Genomic DNA, 19,948 nt, shown 5'->3' with positions numbered 1-19,948 from the left:
TGAAAAGTACAACGTAACTCGATATAAAGAATTATTATTTCCGTTTATAGTTGATGTTAGATTGATTCGTAAAAAAAAGTAAAAAGAAATGGTCGTATGGAAGAAGAGAACAAGGTTTTGAAAGAGTAGTTTATGGAAAAAATAGTAGGAAAAACACGCGCAACCGACAAGTGTTCCGCACACGCGGTTAAACAACCGTGTCGTCATCGAGATCCCGGACTCGTTCCAGCCGACGGACGTTACTTGGTTATTTACGATCGGGAAAAAACCGGAATGCATCGTGTCCAGCGCATGTTACAGCAAGGACACGCGCGAAAATTATGAATTAGCTGCGTGAAATCGTTACGACTACACTGTTAGACTCTGGATTCCCTTCAGGACTTTGGTTCCATCGTTGTCGTCAGCGACGTGGTACATATTTTTCTGCCACAACATATTACATCATTAATTTCTACAACAAATCTTAACAGAAGGAACTTTTTATTATTTGTGACGAATTTCTAGGAAAGGGACTTCTTTAACGATTTTTATGAGATTTGTTTATACGTTTGAACAATACGAAAAATAAGAGAAACGAGGGATTGAATCCGGATGGCCTTTAAAAAAATAAGAAAGCTGACATTCGTGTTTTACCATGTGTTGTCGAGTAAAGCGAATTCATCAGAAATAGACTAAACCGTGAAAATGTAAAGTATAGAAAATAAATGCAGTTTTCTACAATTTATTTTATTTGCACGAGTTTTAATGCTGGTTGATATTAATATTACTCCAACGAAAAAACATTTATACAAAGAGAAACACAAGAAGCTGTTAGCTCGTAAAAAATACTATACATCACGCAAGTATAGAGTATGAGATGCAGACGTGGGGTTTTATACAGTTCACTCTTTTCATAGATTTTCTGACGAGGTCGAGGTTTCTATCAGAGAATCGATTCGAGCGTGTAGCATAAAGAGCTCTCCGAGAATTATTGCTGGGAGCTTACGTCAGACACAACGGTACAAATTGCTGGAAAGAAGCAAGGTTGCTGCTATAATTGCGCGATCATTCAGCGTTCCCACTGACCGAGCGTTTTCATGCGTGTCTACGAGTTGTAAAACAAGGATATACTTAATAAACCTATTTTTGGTCGTCGGAAATTTGATACAGCTGCTCGAAACGTATGAACTTCGAGACCTTTCAAACTGTATTTCAATTAACAAGTAAGCGACTGCGATCGACGATTGTAATTTATCCTTGAAAATTAATGATCAATGACTGTATTTCTTGAACAATAAGTAATTTTTCGACTGCTTTTTAATGAACAAATTGCACCGCGTTGTGTTTTAAATCATTGTCTTTACGTAAGATACTGTGACATTAATCACTACATATCTTAAATGATATTTAATTGGTAATTATATTTGAATTATGAGAGCAGATCTATTTAAAAGATATTCTTTTAAATCAAGCTCAGTATATATATATGTCGGGTTATCATTGGGGTTAGGGGCGCATAATGAATCTTCACGTGAATTGGCCATCGTTGTTATGTACTATAGATGATATTGTACTGATGCAAATGTGATTATTACAGAGTTTAACAAGTAGCGGCGATTGGATAATCGAGATGTCGATGATAATGAATTTAGGTTCGATAACGAATCCACGGTCAACAGGATGACAAATACGATTTGATCCACGATTCTGATGTGACTCAACGCACTTGTCCACTGTACAAGTAGAACTTATCAGACTGAATCTCAGTCCAAGTGGAACCGCCCTTATACACTCCTCTCCGTACTCCCTGTACCCTTCGGGTCAATTTTTGTTTTTAAGGAGAGCTTTATAATTACTCCATACCTCTGTTAGATACACGTTCCTCCCGTGACCGTTCAGCGACCTGTTATATCACTTTGAGCCCAAGTCCACTGTCATAAATCTTGGACACTCATACTCGGATTAGATCATAAACAACTATTTCTCAGTTTTATTATTTAAGTGCAGCTATAATAAAAAGTCTGGACTAAAGTATTGGGGATCTTCCCAAACATTCCAAAAGAAAGGCGCCGATGTCCTTTCATCTCCGACATATACATTTAAATTGATATGAATAAAAAGTCGCTTCTACAGCGCCTGTGTATAGGCAACCAATGCCAAACATGTTCTCCATTGCGACAACTTGTAACTCTACATGTTCGAATAAAAGATCTTTGAGGAAACGTGATTACGTGAAACGCGTGAACCACTTTTTTTTATAATTAATGCCAAAGATACCCCAATAAACAATGATAGGTGAAAGCCTAGTTAGTTTAGTGGTTATGGAGCTCTCTGAAAAAATAGGTCATCAGACATAATGATGAGATGAAATGGTGAGACAGAATGGAAAACTTTACTACTTTAGGCCACTTTTTATTGGTGCGAACTTACCAGAATACATCGAGTTTTACAGTCAATATTCTCTATGGAACGACGATTCACCAGGTAATCGTTCACTTTACTCTCTATGTAACGTACATACACAGAATAAACGACATGTATACACGCGCGAGCACACACATATACGGGTTAGCGTGTGTGCTTGTTAGGCTACGAGATGGTACAGTTTCATGCTTGTTTAAATTCACCCCTCACAAAGGAACAAAATTATAGTTTCCTCCTCATCAACAAATCCTCTTTTGAAACAAAACTCGACACTTGACAAATGCATAGATTATTTTGAGATATAAAAATTCTGTCCTTCGAACCTGCGACTTATACACTAATTGTAGAATATGTATTTGGATTATACGATAGTAGATTTTGATGCGAGGGAATTGACATTTTACAACAGCTTTGTGTTTAAAAAAAACTCTTTATCTGTCTCATCATAATTAGACTGCGGATTTTCATGTAGATTCAGATTTTTATGTACGTAACTAAAGAAATATCTAGATACTAGATAGAGACAGAGATTAGTTTCATTCTCTAGATTTTAGATATTAGGATGAGTACTTTACTTTGGATATCTTTTATACTTGTAAGTAGTATCTTTACATTTTGTATGTTATATCGTTTCATATATTTTACACATTTAAATTCTCCACAAATGCATACAAATCTACAGTCTAATTATAATATTTTAAATGTTACAGCTTACTAGTTCTTTCTTTTTGAGAAGTTTCAAAATACGGCTGGATTCCTGTAGAATTTCATCGTCAGATAGTTTCACTTGTTTCGATTAATATCTTTAAAATTTCCAACAGTAATATACATTCTATTTTTGTCTTAAATATATGATAATCATGTCTCGCGGCCGTTTTACAATAGTACTTTGTTAAATGTTGTAATGGTTATCATAATTATACTGTCTCATATCATGAATATATTATATAGTAGAGATTATAATAATCGTTACAAGTTTTGTCATTCAAGGCAATGACATTTTAATGAAAAATTTGCGGCCCAGAAAAATACTATACATACGTATCTCACTTTTCTCTCTTTTTCTTCTTTTTCTTATATGTTTTTCAATTTCTACCTCGTCCCTTTCCACGCACACACATACACAAGCTCCGCAAGGAATCGATTAATTGTAAATGAAATGTGTGCAGAGTATGTCAGGTGTTCAGGTGAAAATGATCCACTGACTATAGTGAAATTATGTAATTTGTGCGACTGGTCGTTCACGTCGAGATACCCTGCTCCTTTTTGTTACGCAACTTTAATATTAAAGGTTAAATTGAAAATTATCGATTCGGTTGTTTGTCAGAAAACGATTAATTTGGTTCAACGTATATAAAAATATTTCTATCGTTTTTTGAACCCTTTAACACGATATAAACTTTTAATCTTCTTCAAGCAAGAATTAGATATCTTTCCTTTTTCTTATACCTTTTGAGAAAAAAAGTTATATCTTTTACTCTTTGTTATAAAGGGCAGCAATAATTTTACTATACTTGTCAAATAAAATTTAAATTTTCTCCAAATGGAGCAAAGTTTTTTTCGATACGTAAATTACCATTTTAGCGCACGTAGGTAAACGGATCGCGCATTATTCGTACAAAAGGATGCTTCTCACCGATAGAAAAGCAGGTTTAACAATGGCGGGAAGGATCGACTGTTCACGCACGTGAAATATTGTTCGTGTTTTCTTCGGCGCGAAGTACAAAAGAACTCTCGTATCTTGAACAACAGTATTTTGAAAAGATAAGTGTATAGGCAGGTACTGTATTATGTTTCAGATTGACCCGATCGACGTTCACCATTGGACGATCGTGTCGTTTGAGATTTTTACCTCAGTTTTATTTATCTTCTCGCTGCTGAATCGCTCGATGAGTTGCAACGAGTACAACATTTACAATAGAGTCCTCGAAAAAACGATATATAGCTGCGATGCTCGCGTTCATCTCGAAGACCCGAGGCTTACCTTTACAGCAGTAAAATCGAATTTTCGCATTGCAGCAAAGAATCGATATCGTTGTATCCCTAGGTAAACTACGTTAGTGCGATAGGTCAGAATTAATTGAATTAAAACAATGGAAGGAAAAAAAATGAAAAGTCGAACCGGGTTTAAATAAACGAACCAAATCTACCGAGTCGTAAGAATGTCTTCATACTATATTTTTGCGATACTTTGACTATCGTTTACCCAAGAAAATCGTAAGCGATAGAGAGGTTTAACGCGTTGAGTGCCGCGATCATTTCAAAAATTTCCATTTATCGTAAATCTATAGACTCTTTTTTCAAAAAGATCTTCAATACAATTATTAGATTGTATAAAAAAGTGTATACTAATTAAGTTCTAATAAAATACAAATTAAACATATGAATTAATATGCTATGCATATTATTTTTAGGCAATATTATTTTTCAAATAATATCTTACATATTGTAATTATTTGAAGAGAATTTCAAGCCTGCACGAAAAGTTTCCTATCGATCATCGATGACCAACGTGGCACTTGACGTGTTAAAAATATAAAAGAATCAGAATCGTTGGTAGGGCGAACAAAGATGCAAACGAGACACCATTGAATACACGTATTCGACGCTCGATCTATAATACTTTCATGTGTTTCGAGTTTCGATTTCCTCGGACGCGTATTGCGGGAAATCAGTGTAAATTACAATCGTTAATTACACATCTAGCTACGCGCGTTTTGCCGCAAGGAAGAATCGACAGGGGCCATTGAATCGACAGCTTTCGATTTCTTTCTCGAGGAATGAGATCGCGGCCGTTGCTCCTTTGGGAATGCTTTCTAATTTTCTAGCGTAATAGCCAGCTTAACGCCGTTCGTTCCACGGAGACTGAGAAAGAACGCGGTACCGGAAGTGGCCAGTACTATTTGACTCAATATTTGCTTTCAGCAGAGTAAGTGGTTTTTCGTGTTGTGTGAAAAATCAATGTTAATCCAATAAACATTTTTCTAGTTGTTCGAAGATTTGCTTAAAAGTTATTGGTCGATGGTAGTTGTAATAATCATAGTAAATTATATAGATATTGCTTTCCTAAATTAGTTTTATATGTTTTATTATTTATATTGGAGCAGACTCGTCGAGTCGAGAAGACGATAGAAAAACTTTGAATAGTGTTTGTTCGTTAAAAATGCTATTTTGTGTATATAGATGGCAACACATGAAATGGTTAAATAATAGGCCCGTTTATCGTTGTCGAAAAATGTAAATTGTGTGTATAATAATAAAAGTAGTTGGTAAAAAGACGTGTTTAGCCTATGAAAGACAGAGAAACTTTCGTTTTATCTGAATTTTATAATTCTTTATTAACAGATTGCGGATATTTATGAAACTCATATTTTTAAGAGTATTTTAGATGTTTTACATATTTTACATATTTTTGCATACAATTTGCATTTTATGCATTTTTGCATCTTTGGATTTTTTCATAAACGCATAAAAATCCGCAATCTATGTACTTATTAACGATGTACGTAACTGTTTTCGAACTGTAATTGATTCGTCTCATTCCTCGAGCTAGAGAAAATACGCAGCAAGTCGATGTAACAAAGCATAAAAGTGATCATTTACAATAGTATTGAGTTTTCGAGACAACACGCCGATTATTTATATACCGCGTTTATAACATGGCTAACATTTACGCTAATGTATATTTTTCCTGTAATTTCCCCAGATGAAATCCTTCTATCGATAAAATTTCACACTCTCTTGTAATAGAAGAATTCGAATTGAAATTCACGATCGCAAATTGGTCCAGTTTTATCAAGCTAATCAAGTTCAATCCATAGGACCCGGGGAGATTAAATGTACATCATCTATGAGCAACACGGTTCAGATATCGATATTAACATTCTTGAGAATCGAGTAGGTATCATTTCGGTCGAACATGGACAATGAATTTTTAAACAATCTCAACAGCGAGGACGTTTAAACGTTAACTCTACGCCTATTGTACAAATTGGTCGAGCGTTTACCAATCGTCTACCACCGAGTGAAAATGCAACGAGTAATATGTATACAATTGACAAGTTGAAATCTTTCTTTTTGACTTCGATACTTCCTCTAGTAACTTCTTTGTTAAAGCACACTGCAGTTTGCTTGACATTATCGAAAATACTTCTCAATGAAAAGGGTAATTCTCGTGAGATACCACCTCGAAAAATTTCATCAACATCTGTGATGCTCAAAAACGAAAATTCGCTTTTCTCTATAGAATGAACTTCTTCGTGAATTAAATTTGGGACACAAATACGCGACTTGCAATTTTTTTATCTGAACGGCTTTCCTTCAAATTCGAATTTTTTATTTTCAACAATATCATTCGATGATCATTGTTTCTTAAAAACCTTCGAAATCGTGGGCCATGTATAGTGTTCGATATTTCCCACACAGAGATCATTTTAATTGTAATGCCGATCAATTTTCCTGAACCAAGAGCTTCTAAATGAAAATTCACGAAGATCCACTTACATATATTTTTTCGATTATAAAGTTTTAAATATTGGCTGGCTGTTTATGTTATTAGCAATTTCATCCCAAATAGCCATAGGACGACGGTCAATAACTAATTGATTCGTGGCTCGTCGGTCCATTAGGAAACAGTCAACCTGATTTGTGCGCAATCACGTGAACTTTTGCTCCTTATGGAAGCACACGGTGAAGACCGTGTCGTCGCCATGGAGGTTCGTTTCCGCTGTCTTAGAACAGTACACAACCAGAACCTTGCATCACTTCGGAAATGAACATCGGCGTGCCGGCGCCTAGTCCACCGTCAGTCTTCTGGTTCTCATTCTTGTCGTACTCGCAGTCGAAATAACAGCTCTGCGAAGGCAATTTATGAGTTTTCATGTTCAATTGTACGTTACTGATATATATATATATATATATTGCTGCTCATAAGTATATGAACAATTCGTTCAATTCGTATGAACAACTTGAAATGAACTTAATTTGAGAGAATGTTTTTGAAAGCAAATAAAAATATTTTAATAATTCTACTGTGCATGTACTCTCGATTTTACTACGCACATATTGTCTTGAAGAAGTAACAAAGTATTCGTAGAATATTTGAAAATGTGGGTTATTCGATATTCGTGCTGTACAAGGGCAAGTTACCTGACAGTCCAAGCATCTGCAGTGGTCGCTCATCTTGCAAGTGATGCCCCACTGTTTCGCCACTGCTCTGTATAACTCTTTACTCGACTTGTGAAGGATCTTGGGTGCTTTTGTTCTATTATCTTCGCCAGACGCGTCGTTCCCGAGGTTCTTTCCACCCTCGTACTTCTGAACCTCGGCTGCGTGCTCCAACCGCGTCTAAAATTACATCAGAGTATAATAGAAAATTTCAATAAAAACCTGTATCATACCACGAAGCTTAAGCTCTCGCCTAACACTTAAAACAATAAATGAGAAATCTTTCATCTTTCGAAAATTACTTAAAAAAAAAAGTTAAATTAAAAAACTTCCAGCATTCAACGACGAAATATTCAATGGAATATTCTCAAAAGAAACTTTGATCTTACTGTACGCGTAGAAAAATTTGGAATCAAGTATTTCCATCTTAAAGATTTTGGTGATCGAATGAAACGGAGCGAGTTAGCTCTTTTATTCGGTTAGGTCAACTCAGATCTTCACCTGTTCGATAACGTGCTCGTAAGAAGGAGGAGGGGAGCTCGGTATGGCTTGTTCGTTCCTCACCATCAGGCTGTTGGAATCGAATATCGCCGAGTTTAAATTGGATTCAGTTTCGGTGGTCAATTGCAGTTGACTCATTGGAAGTTGAACGTTTCGTCCATTCGCGTTTTCCTCCTCGTCCTCTTGCGCATTTTCTTCGTCCTCGTGTTCCGTGTCACTGCCTTTGTCCGCTTCTTTCTCGTAATGTTTGTCTTTCTCCATTTTGTATTCCAATTCTTTGTCCTTGTCCTTCTCACGGTCCTTTTCGTCGCTGCTGCGCGACTTGGACATTTTTGAAAAGGGAAACTTGAACGGTGCCAGTTTGACTATTTCTTTTTCCTTCTTTAGTCGCCTGCAATAAAAAATCTGCTCGTTAACGGCGAACAGTCGGCTACTGGGAGAAAAGGGCGATAGGAATTAATCGAAATATCCGAGGAACTATACTAATTCATTAAGAAATGAACAGCGGAATATTGTGGAATTATGTAGACGCCTGTAGAAAACTGTAGATGTTGTTGAGAAAAATCTATTGCAATAGATATTTTTTAAAAGTACGCTGCTTTTTAATTTGCAGGAAAATAATTTATTATTGCGCTATAAATCTTTAATTTCTTCAAACTTCTTAAAATCGTAGAATGAATGCGGTAGGAGAAACAAACGAAAATGTTGTATTCGTAATTTCAAGAAATTCGATAACGTAGATTGATTGAAACAAAATTGCAAACGAAATATTGCGTTGCCGGCCTTAATGGATTCAAGCTTTTACGCGTAAGATAGAAAAGTTGTCGGTGAATTTTTCCCCTCTCAATAGCAACGCAGCTTTCAATGCCGAAACGCGTGCGAACTTCTAATCGATATTCCTACATTTACAATCGTGTCGTACGCAATGCAAGAACTATTGACTTTAATATAGCATAGGTGCGGTGTAATTTTTCTCTTCTGCTTTCAAACCGCACTTAAAAAAGCTTCTTGGCAACTATAGCTCCTCACTCTGTTTCCATCATCGCCACTTACCCACACTTCCTTATCTCCACAGCTCGCAGAATCCTCGAGTGATTCTCGTTCATGCTACGCGACACGGATTCATCGAGCGCGAGCCAGTAGGCACAGTGGCAGAGAGAAAACCAACTTGAAAAATAGCGGTAGAGAATGACGAAAAAAAGGAGAGCAACGGAAAAAGCAAAACCGAGAAAGAGAGAGAGAGAGACAGATAGACAGACAGACAGAGAACCCAGAAGAAAGTAAGAAAAACATAGAAAAAACAAGCGTGCTGGAGAGAGCGGGGGATGAAGGGGCGAGGGGTTGGGGTGTGTCTCGGTGCGAGTGCACCAGCTGCATCTGTCGTTGACCCAGTGGCCGAGTTTCCCGTTTATCGGTCGACCTGGCGCAGTTGCGACTGACTTTAAAGCCGTCGACTCCTTCGGATATTTAAGGCCGTCGCCCACCTAACTATACAGCGTATAAACATCATCAGACCTGTTCACGATATTATATGGAGTTTAATATATAAACAAATCCACTTATTCATAACAATACAGCATCGAAACATCTCTATGTCATGTCGGTAGCATCACGAACGAATGTTTTGTCGATCAGACAACGATCATATGTATATTGATCGTAAGCCGCTTGCAATGGTGCAACAAAGTAGTTACTACATTTACTGATAAAATATCCTCTAGCTATTTTCTATGTGATGTATGATGAAAGATTAGGAGAACTGGTTCGTTGATATTCGTTATTATATTCGTTTTATTTATTTCACTTATGTTCCATATAGAATGGCGAGTATTATAAATAGGGAAAGTACGTATGTCATATGCAGTTGAATTTAATTTCTATCACCTCGAAATGAAATTTTATGGAACGCCAGTAAAATGCCAAACATTTGTCTAATAATGTAGTTCACATCTATTTTGAAATTTACGATACACGTATGCTAATACCATGTCAATGTTACTGTGATATCGTATCGCAACTTAATATTGCTGGCCCGATAACATGCTATTAAAAAGGGACGAGCGCAGTTAAGCTTCCGCGGACGAAGCAACGATCTGTGCTACGCGCGGTTCTTGCCGAATTCGACGATTTCCAACGGGAATTAACGTAACGGGGATAATTCTCTGACTGGTGATCGATATCGGAACGATCCAGCCGCTACGTGACCTATCTCGCGATTCGTCCGGCGTCTTGATTGTTTCCGGTACGAACAAACTCTGGCTTTATTGGTTTGATACCTTCTGGACATATGGAATGTAAAATCAAGGTTGTGTAGATTGCGGAATATCAGGCTTGGCCGAGTGTGTGGGTTTTGGAAACATTGGGATGATCAATTAGTCAGGTCTCCCTTACAAAATTGTACGGAACTTCGAGTAGGTGGCAGAGTATTACGTCGCTTAAATATATAATCGATGATATTAAAGTTCGTGAGAGAGACATAGTAGAGTTTGAACGCTTTGAATCCTTAATGTTTAAGAATTCAGATGGTAGAGTTTTCCATTTTTATAATTTAAATAATATTCTTCGTGTCCCAAATACTTCAACGAAGTTGCGATATTCTTCTTGTTAAATACTAGTATAATTTTATCGGACAATTTAAATTACAATCATAAGAATATGAATTCTGTAATAACTACGTAATAATATTATATAGAACGTAATTAAGAACGTACTTAGCTCTTAAAGCTTCTGAGTCGGGAGATCAATATTATATGCGAAAGGTGCGCGGAAAGATCCAATTTCCTGCTTTCCTTTAAACGCACGAAGGATCATTCCGCATAAAGCGCGAACCCTGTTCCTTAACGTACACTATCGCCTTGCCAAATGAGAAATTCTTTCGGTCTATCCTATCGTAGGTGTTCAGTTAGGTGACAGTAGAAACGTTTATACCGGAAGCCGTCAGTCAAACGGCTGCTGCGAGCGTGGCAGCTTTAATTCGACGTGTCGCTCGAAATGCTCGGCTGGAACGTTAAAAATGTATCACCTTGGAAGCGAGTCCGTGACAATGCGGTGCCTGTCATGCTTTTAACTCGAATCGTCGAAAAAGAGAGCTGAAACGTGGGACGCGCTTAGTTCGCGCGATCGACGGACATGTGCAATTAGATAGAATTACTTGGCGTAGGTGGAACGTTTTGGCTCGGTGCACGAATTGCGTGGGAAGACGAGATTGTTCGTGTACTGATCTACAGACCAGCCTTTGCTAGAAGCAACGGGTATCTATTTCTCCTTCTCGTAAGAATTTCTTTCCTCGCGGTTACGGTCTTATGTAGATACCATTAATCAGACATTCATCTGCTTTTAATTGAAATGTTTATTCGGCGATATTCTGGGATATTCAGATTCGTTAGCGTAGTGTTTATCAAATTCGGTAATTATTCGATGTGACAAGTAGATGTGGAAACAGTAGAACGATACTGTGTGTAGCGAAATTTGGATCGTAAAATTAGGTTGATTTGTGGATAAATTAAGTAGTGGGATTTCCTATTGGTTATAATCGGAGAAATAGAATGACACTGATTCACAGTCGGGTAAATACTGTGGAACAACAAGTAGATTCGACTACTCGTGTTCAGACGAGCGGAAGGTTGTCGACTGTGGGCAAATGGGTAAGAAGGAAGTCACGCGTCGTCGAGTAAATAGAACGTGATCGTTCGTGTGCAGACATGCAGAGTTGTACATTCTACTAAGAGTGATATTGGTATGTTAATGTTTGTAGCTTCAAGTAGAATAGTGCCTGACTAATCTCACAACATAGCAAGAAGATCATCTACGTAAACCGAGTAGAATAGCACAGCCTGAGAGTCAGACGTTTGGATAGTGCTAACAATTTGTATTTCGAGATATCAATAATCCCAAAACGTCGAAGAATTTTCGAAAATAGTATCGCCTAAGTGTTGTTAGTATTTCTATTGAAGAATTTACGAGTTTTAATCCTTATTAGAATTTCTTGCAACTGTAAGCTCGTTCAGAAATTCAAGAAACAAACAATCGTAACAGCAGCGAGCAATCGTACACGTTAATCCCGCGACAGAATAGTCGGAAAGTTTACAATCTGAGGAAGTTTCATCGCTCTTGAATTAGAGCAAGGACGGCCGCACGAACATCTGAATGTCTTCAGAGAAGCAGGCAGAAGCGAAAAAAGAGAAACAGAAAGAAAAAGAGGGAGAAAGAGAGAAAGATAAAAGAGAGGAACTGGCGGCAATTGCACCACGGATATTGTATCACTCACACTTCGTGTACGACACGACCACCGCGACTGTATTTTGCTTCCTATTCCTGAACCAAAATTTCACCTTCCTTGTACTACTGATATCGTTGCCTTTGGCATGGGAGGAGCGAAGGATCTGCTGAGCAAACGTAGAAGAGGCAGAAAAAAGTTGCAATTACGTATTACGGAGCTGGATTACTAGAAATCCTTGTGTTTCTATATTTTCATCCAAAACATGCATAATGTATATACAGATTCACATTCCTAAATATCGATCTTCTCCTTCCTCTGAGATCATTCTAGACTAAATTCCCCCGTACAAAACCATCAATTAAAAAAATTATCTTCATAGATTCGTTAACATACGTCGATCTAATTAATTCTATCGTTTCGATGAAACTCCTGCAGCGTCGAACGAACTTTGATAATAAGACACTCGAGGCAATTTGCCTAATACGGGCAATGTTCGCGGTCTGGTGCAAATCCGGACCGCTCGTTTGCTCGTTTCCTCGCGTTGGGAGCTCGCTCTGGAGAAAAGTGCCGAGGGAGCAGCGAGAATTCGCTACGATTTGGAATCACTGCTCGCTTGCCGGAATGCCGGCACTCGCATCGGATACAGGTCGTCGAAATAAGACGACCACTCGACGGGTTCGCGCGAGGCAAACGAACGAAGTAGCTGGTAAAGTAGGTTGCACCGGGGAGGGGTGAAAATCCAGTGGATTCAATGGCCGTACACCCCTCGATAGAAGTGGACGGTCTCATGTCAGTGGCCCCAGCTAGTGCACCGTCATCCTGGGCTCGCACCTTTCGTCCTAGTTTCTCCGTTCTTACCCCCGTTTCTGCCATCCTTTCGTTCCGCTTCATCCCTTCCCCTACGCTCCCTGTCTAACTCTTCCTTCGTCTTTCTCTTTCTCCGCGACTACCCTGATAGATCTTCGCGTCTCACTCTCGTACTCCTTTTCTTCCATCGTCTATGCATCCAAATATCCTCGTTTCACTTCGTCTCCCTTCGATCTGGCCTGTGTCCGACCACGCACGACCGTCTCTACTTGCAGCTGTCTGAAGTTTAGAGTTGCAGAACGGCGAACGAAGCTGAAGCGAGCGATTTTTCGTTTTAGCGTTGAACATATCTTTTCACGGGGATAGGTAGATGGAAGCTCGTTGATAGGTGCAAAATGAAAAATGGAAATTTGGATGTGGTCTCGTCTTGAGAGAGGTTGTGGACGCTCTAATGTTCTTCGACGTGGAAATAAATCGCGTTTAACGCTTTCTCTGAAAGTTTTATGATATAGATTTTTTACGAGTTTCCTCGGAAACGTTCGGGCGAAGAATGGCGTCTTCACAGGCTGTTTCATTTTCCAGCTAATTAGCCCGAGAAACCTTAATTAGTGGACTAAACGCCAATAGTTTTTATAGTTCTCGAGCGAACATCTTCAGCCTCGTTAACGTTCCCACGTATCTCTCCCCTAAATAATACGCGAGTCATTCTTTTTAAGGAAACAATTCACTTTGTATCAAGAGAATACCACGAGCTATGTCTTTTCTTTCTCGTTTTATCTTCTTCTTTTTCTCATTCATCTTTGACACTTGTCGTTTTTCTTTCGTTTCTGAGTATTCTCCCCTTCGAGAAGTTTCATAGTCAGACCAAGAAGGCGCATTGTCTCGGAGACAACAAACACCCTCGGCTTCGTGTCCTTTCGTGTAAGAACTTCGACCGCTATTGTGGTGCCTTTTCGTGGAAGTTTGGAGAACAAGGTGGTCGCGTCTGCGATGATGCTAAACCCCCAGGGTGACGTGGTAATCTCGGTGTCTTCGCGGCAAAAGTTTACCTTGCCCAAACATCAACCAGAGATCTCCGTCGAGCACGATGGAGGGAGACAATTTCACAGACGATTCCGTTGGAGGTTCCAACGATCCACTGCCTTTTATTATTTCATTTCATTCGCGAACTGTTGCCCCTGTGATTACTGTTAAATCTCCCCGTTTTCTTTCACTCTTAACGTCTTACGGCGACAAAACCCGTGAAATACCTGAAGTCCATTTTCTATTTCCATATCTAAGAAGACCGATTGTTTATTCCTCTCACGCAGAATTTTATAAATGCGAAGTTTCGAATAGAAGTACGAAATAAAGCCTAATTCCAACGGGTCGTTGCGAAATGCAAAATAATTCAAGCAAACGAAAATCAACGAATTATCCGGGAAAAAGCGATTAACAAGCACGTTAAAATCATATCAAAACCGCAGATGGATTGGCGGTTTTCATTTTCCGTTCAATTATTCATATCTACCATTATTTGTTTGGAAGAATGATATCGTACCGTTGTTATTAACTCGTCATAATGTACGTGCAGAGCATATACAATTCGTGTTACGTCGGTTTCGAATTTCGATTTCTTTTAATATACTATTTTAATATATAATTCTACCGACATAATAATTTATTTTTCTTTTCAACATACATATATGATCAACAGATTGGTCGTAACAAAATTAACGATCAATTCTTATTGTTTCAGTTCGTGTGACGTGTTTGCGAAATTACACGTTGCTTGATGTGTACGATGATATTTTTCCCCGTTTACAGAATATTTTACTCAGCTGTATTAAATATTATAACAGAGATAGCTGAAATTTTTAAGCAATCCATTTCAAGCTTTTTTTCTTTTTTTCGCGAAATAGGGCCGCGTTGCATCCGATGCGCCAACTCGCATTCAGACGGTGAACAATGAGACTCGTCGAGTTTACATCGTATTCGTTCGAGGGAGTAGAATTTTTAAAGCGATTTTCATCCCGTTTCGTCCCACCCCGGAACATTTTCTGGAGCATTGTTTTTCCCCGTTTTAAATATACACACCGATCGTTTGTTTCGTATCAATATTGGTTGCATGCGTTTTTCTACTTTTTATTTGGTTTTCAAATTTCGTACGCGATTTAGAAATCCTTTGTTCGATGAAGTTTGTTAAATAGTATGACCGGTTTCGTACGAAGATATGTGTATCGTGATATGCATATGATAGGTGCTGAATATACATGTACACCAATGGAAGCCTTAACATCACGATTCTCGTGAGATGGGATGTGATACTCATTTCGTCCATCTTGGCAACGATATTTTTCGTACTAAGGCAGCGGACGAAACATTAAAACGAATGGCGACATTCATACGGTACGCAGCTCGTGATACACGTATGTATCGCGATACGTGTATCTCCGTGTGAAACCGATCTGTGAGAGTGAGTAAATGATATCCCTGGCAGAGGATGTACACAGGCACAAGAGAGTATTCGAACATTTACTATTTTTATTTATTTTCCAATTACTGTTCCTTTCTTATTTAACATCTTCTTTTAACGTATCATTACGAGCTCGGAAGAATGTAATCGTTCCAAGTAAAGGTTTTCTACCCTCTACCGAGGGTGGCCAATGCGCAAACGCTGCAGGCTGGGCACAAAAACGACCCGTAATAGATGAGAAATTGCTGAGAAATGGCCACGATTTTCGCGCGAGAAACACGAAGCCGAAGATATAGGAAGTCGCAATAAATACGAGCGACGGTGAACGAGCGATAAAGGCGATCGAGTGTTTCGAAGAAACCGTAAAGCAGACTTTTATGTACGGCAATAGGTATCAAATCTTCACCTAGGGAATATCTGTCTGTCTGAAGAAAACGAGCGCTGTCATTTTTATCGGTTTTTAGGATATTATCAACTAATGACAAAGAGTGTGAAAGAAATTCTCTTCTCGCTAGAAATAATTTTCTTTCATTAAATTTGTGCCTGTTACATTCAACGTTTCTAATGTTCTTTTTTTATCGTCCACGATACGTTAATTGAACGCCCCTTTGACTCGTTTTATGGTATTCTTTTATCCTAAAATAAATTGCGCTATCATTGGAAAAGCAATCTCTAAGCAGCGGAACAGAGTGTTCCGGGAACAAATTACTCGAGAAGCGATTTAGGTCATGCGGTCTTGTTTCACGTGTGAGGCGTAGCCTAACGTTGCCAGGGAAAATTTGTGCTTGCTTGCTATCGGTATTACGTCCCAACCAAGATACGTTTATCGTTGATATTCGATATTTCGATGAGGGTGAAAATGGGATGGAGAAGCCCAGACAGCCGAATTTCACAGCCAGTGAAGACTCTGGGACGTAAGGTCGGTCCTTTTCGAAGGAACAGCTTTCGAAAGCCTTCGACATCAATCTCGCTCTCTCCTTTTATTCGGCTCGAATTCGCGCCGATGAGTAATCCTAAACCACCAAACAAACTTCTGACTGGCATCGAATGTTAGCCACTCCCTTTTTGCTGGCGTGTTCAGCTTACTCAGTTATATCACTAATACTGGTATTTTTCCTAAGGGCGGTCTAGCAATCTTAATAATAAATCTATGAGATCTTGATCTCAAATCGATACTTCGTAAGTTTTTGAAGATTACTAAAATCCTTCTCCTTTTCTTGTCTTTTCATTTCTTGATTAAATAAAAGAGTTTAATAATACGTAAATTTATCATTAAATTTTGTTAGTTATTTAGCTAGCCAATTTTCCAAGAGCGTTATAAAATCAGTTAAATAATCAGTTGAATCATCGAAATGATACGCGTCCAGGTGTCAAAAGATTATAGTTGTAACTTCAAGTAGGCGTTTATTGAGCCGTGTGCAATTTTATGCACCTGTTGATATATGCAAGAGGCGGTGAATTAAAGCGATCCGTTCCTTGTCAAAGAGCGTTTCGCTTTTCGAACGAGCATCGAACGATCTCATGAAATGTCAAACACGAGCACGTGAAACGAATATCTTGGAGTCAGCCGCCGTGTCTGGTGAAACGTTGACTCGACTACTTGCACGAATCGACAGCGTTTTTCGTCGTTGAATTTTCATTCGAATTCTCATTTCGAAACGACCGGTACGCGTTTTACGCTCATATCGTAAATAAATTGCTTGACGAGTGTTCGTGATGTACGTTCGTGATGTACGTTCGTGATGTACGTTCGTGATGTACGTTCGTGATGTACATTCGTGATGTACGTTCGTGATGTACGTCGATATACGTAGTAAGTAAGGATCATCGACAGAGGTAAGGTTGTTGTCGATCGATGGCATCGACAATGCCGCGTCGCGTCGGTGAAAATTTCTGGCTGATAAAATTCAACGCGGCACCAGCAGGTACAATTACTATTTAATTCGCGAAAATAACCTTTGTCCCATGGCGGAGCAACGAAACGGATCATTAGGAGGAATTTGGTTAACGCTGCTAATTGAACGAACAGTACCATCTAATTAACAACAAGATTAATACTATGTCAATGCATCATCGATACAGGTTCGATTTTATATAATGGGGTTAAAAATATTTGCAATACAAATCGCGTGTGTAATTGCGCGGGAACTGGGTGGTCTGTTGAATGACGTTTGTTAAATGTAATAAAGAATCGTCTGTGTTGACAATAGCAGGGAACAATCCTTGCTTAGCTTTTATATAAAATGCGAAATAAGGTATAAAAAAAGGTATCGTTCGAATAATTACAGCATCTGTGTGTTATTTTACGGAGACAGTGAAAAATATATCGTTGGAAAGAAAGACAGGGATTTAGAACGAAAGGTTCTTACAAGTTTCGATGGAGGATCGCGACGTTAACAAAACGCGATAAAAAAATACGAAGACGCAGAAACGTCGTGAAGGACGCAGAAATTATCACCGAACCATTCTTCTGTCTTCTTGAGTCAGCGAGAAAAGAAAAGTGAACAGCGTAGAAATGGCATTTACTGAAATCCGGAGGGGGCGGACGGCCGAACAGGGCGTTGTTCGACTGAAACGAGGGTCCCGGTGACAGACAGAAACACTCACACGTGTCGTGCAAACAGAAGGTCTGGTATTAACGGTGATGGATCGTTAAATTGTTATCGAACGCACATTTTCCTTTGTTCATCGACTGTGGATGAAAAAACGAGGGAAATTGTTAATTGCCAATAAACTTGATCTCTCTGCTGGTTTAGCGACATAGGTTACGGAAGAGTTGGTTTAAAGAGTGCGGTTAAAAGATCAACGTTCGCAGTGATACGAGAGAAAATTTATAGGGGCGGCTTTTGGTTTCAATACGCGGGGAAAAGTTAGTTTAAGTTATAAATATGGAGTGGATTAAAAGTCCGGATAAAACGATATGAACGCGTATAAATAGTATGCGAACATGTGGTGTTTGCTTTGCTTCTCTTTCCTTCTTGCTATTCATTCATGAAAAGCAGTCGTACAACTCGAAGTATGCATTCGAAAACAAATAAAAGAAAGAAAAGAAGAAGGGAGAAAAGGAAAAGAAAGGAAGGATGAACTATCTTTCATTCAAATTATTTTTCAATAATTTCGATTTTACTATACTTTATCGTTTTAAATATAAATCACAACTTCCTGGAGAGATTTCATCCAACACAAACATCACCAAAGTGCAATAATAAACGGATTCGATGAAATCAGTTTCTTCTTTTATAGAATTTCCTACTATATTAAATATCAAGAAATGTCAAAAGACGAGCGCTCGATCGATCGACAATTCTAGACGATCGAGTCTATCGTTAACCATTGGCTCTATTGATCGCCAATGTCAACGCACACCATTGCACGGGGTGGTGAGATACACGCGAGAGGGGTGCGTTTCCTTTGCCGGACAAAGCACGCAGTTCGAGTCGAGACCATTTGCGTTGTTTTGGAAAAATTAACCGAAAGACCGATAAAAAAATAATTACGAACAATGCGTCGTTACTCACAAGTTTGGACTGTCCTCAGGCGCAACGATGAAATTCACTGGTTTCTTGAAACTGGTCAACTTCGTGGAGACTTGCACGGGGTGTCGGTGTTAGACGGCCATGTTGTTGGAAATTCACCGCCCTCTAGCCGACGCTCGACGAAGTCACGATCCCTTCCCTCGTGGAGGAAACTCACCCCCTCAATTCCACCCTTTTTTGTGCCTTTTGCGTTCCGTTCTCGCGCGCTTAAGAGTACGACCAAGTTCACTAGCAGGTTACCTTTTTGTTTAGGATAAAAAGTGCTAAGATGGCACGTGGATCTTCTGTCTTGCTAATTTAAATGATTTGTGCTGGTAATTTAAAGTAGACAGGAAATATATTAGAGGACTGTGTTCAAGGTTCCATTTTCACGCGCAGCTAGCATATTAAATTTAATTATACTGTGCTCTATAATTCTATAGCCAGGTTGTCTCTCTATTTTCTTTTTAATTCTTCTGTAAAGAATTATATTTTTAACATTCTTGATTCAATTTACTGCCGATCGTTGATGATCGTTCTTATCGGTTGGAGATTGAGATTTTCTGTTGTTTCTTTCCTTTACTACGATCTCAAATTTCATATATTATACAACTATCGTTGCAGGGCTGACAATATATTGATTTACGTTACTTGCAAACGATTGAAGTTATTTTTATAAGATTGGTTTCTATTGGAAATATTATTTTCTTCAATGTGTCTTTAGGCGATACTGTTATATCGTGTCTCGGTGTTAAAGAAGCATAGATAATACTTCGTAACGTGCATTATACAAGGGAATTAGATCACTAAAGACTTTTCCGAGTTGGCTGACTTAAGCTAAAACTTAAACGTGAATTTGCATCGCGTGTTTGACTCGCGACC

General features: G+C 38.6%; 2 protein-coding genes across 4 annotated transcripts in view; one reads left to right on the top strand and one right to left on the bottom strand.

The window, feature by feature from the left end:
• The window catches only part of LOC126864234 (uncharacterized), a 106,837-nt gene that overhangs the window by 20,147 nt on the left and 66,742 nt on the right, over positions 1–19,948 (top strand). The window lies entirely within an intron of this gene.
• LOC126864243 (splicing regulatory glutamine/lysine-rich protein 1-like) lies at positions 2,371–19,231 on the bottom strand. Of its 2 annotated transcripts, none has more exons than XM_050615386.1 (4): positions 19,070–19,231; positions 8,071–8,461; positions 7,552–7,749; positions 2,371–7,257 (listed from the first exon to the last, which is right to left on the bottom strand). In XM_050615386.1, exons 2-4 carry the CDS (start codon positions 8,398–8,400, stop codon positions 7,135–7,137), a joined length of 651 nt encoding a protein of 216 aa, XP_050471343.1. In that variant the 5' UTR covers positions 8,401–8,461; positions 19,070–19,231; the 3' UTR covers positions 2,371–7,134. The 2 variants fall into 2 exon arrangements, with proteins under 2 accessions (XP_050471343.1, XP_050471342.1); XM_050615385.1 differs by lacking the exon at positions 19,070–19,231 and adding an exon at positions 9,124–10,255.

This window comes from Bombus huntii, chromosome 3 (genome assembly GCF_024542735.1).
Source record: "Bombus huntii isolate Logan2020A chromosome 3, iyBomHunt1.1, whole genome shotgun sequence".
NCBI classification, from domain to species: domain Eukaryota; kingdom Metazoa; phylum Arthropoda; class Insecta; order Hymenoptera; family Apidae; genus Bombus; species Bombus huntii.
The sequence above is the reverse complement of the archived record's forward strand: the minus strand, read 5'-3'. Positions and strand labels throughout refer to the sequence as shown.

Excerpts from the sequence above, each read along its gene's own strand:
- LOC126864243 (XM_050615385.1), bottom strand. The coding sequence starts at position 9,176 with ATGAACGAGAATCACTCGAGGATTCTGCGAGCTGTGGAGATAAGGAAG. Across the intron at positions 7,750-8,070 it reads ACGAGCACGTTATCGAACAG|ACGCGGTTGGAGCACGCAGC; the intron begins GTGAAGATCTGA and ends ATGTAATTTTAG. Across the intron at positions 7,258-7,551 it reads GCAGATGCTTGGACTGTCAG|AGCTGTTATTTCGACTGCGA; the intron begins GTAACTTGCCCT and ends TTGCCTTCGCAG.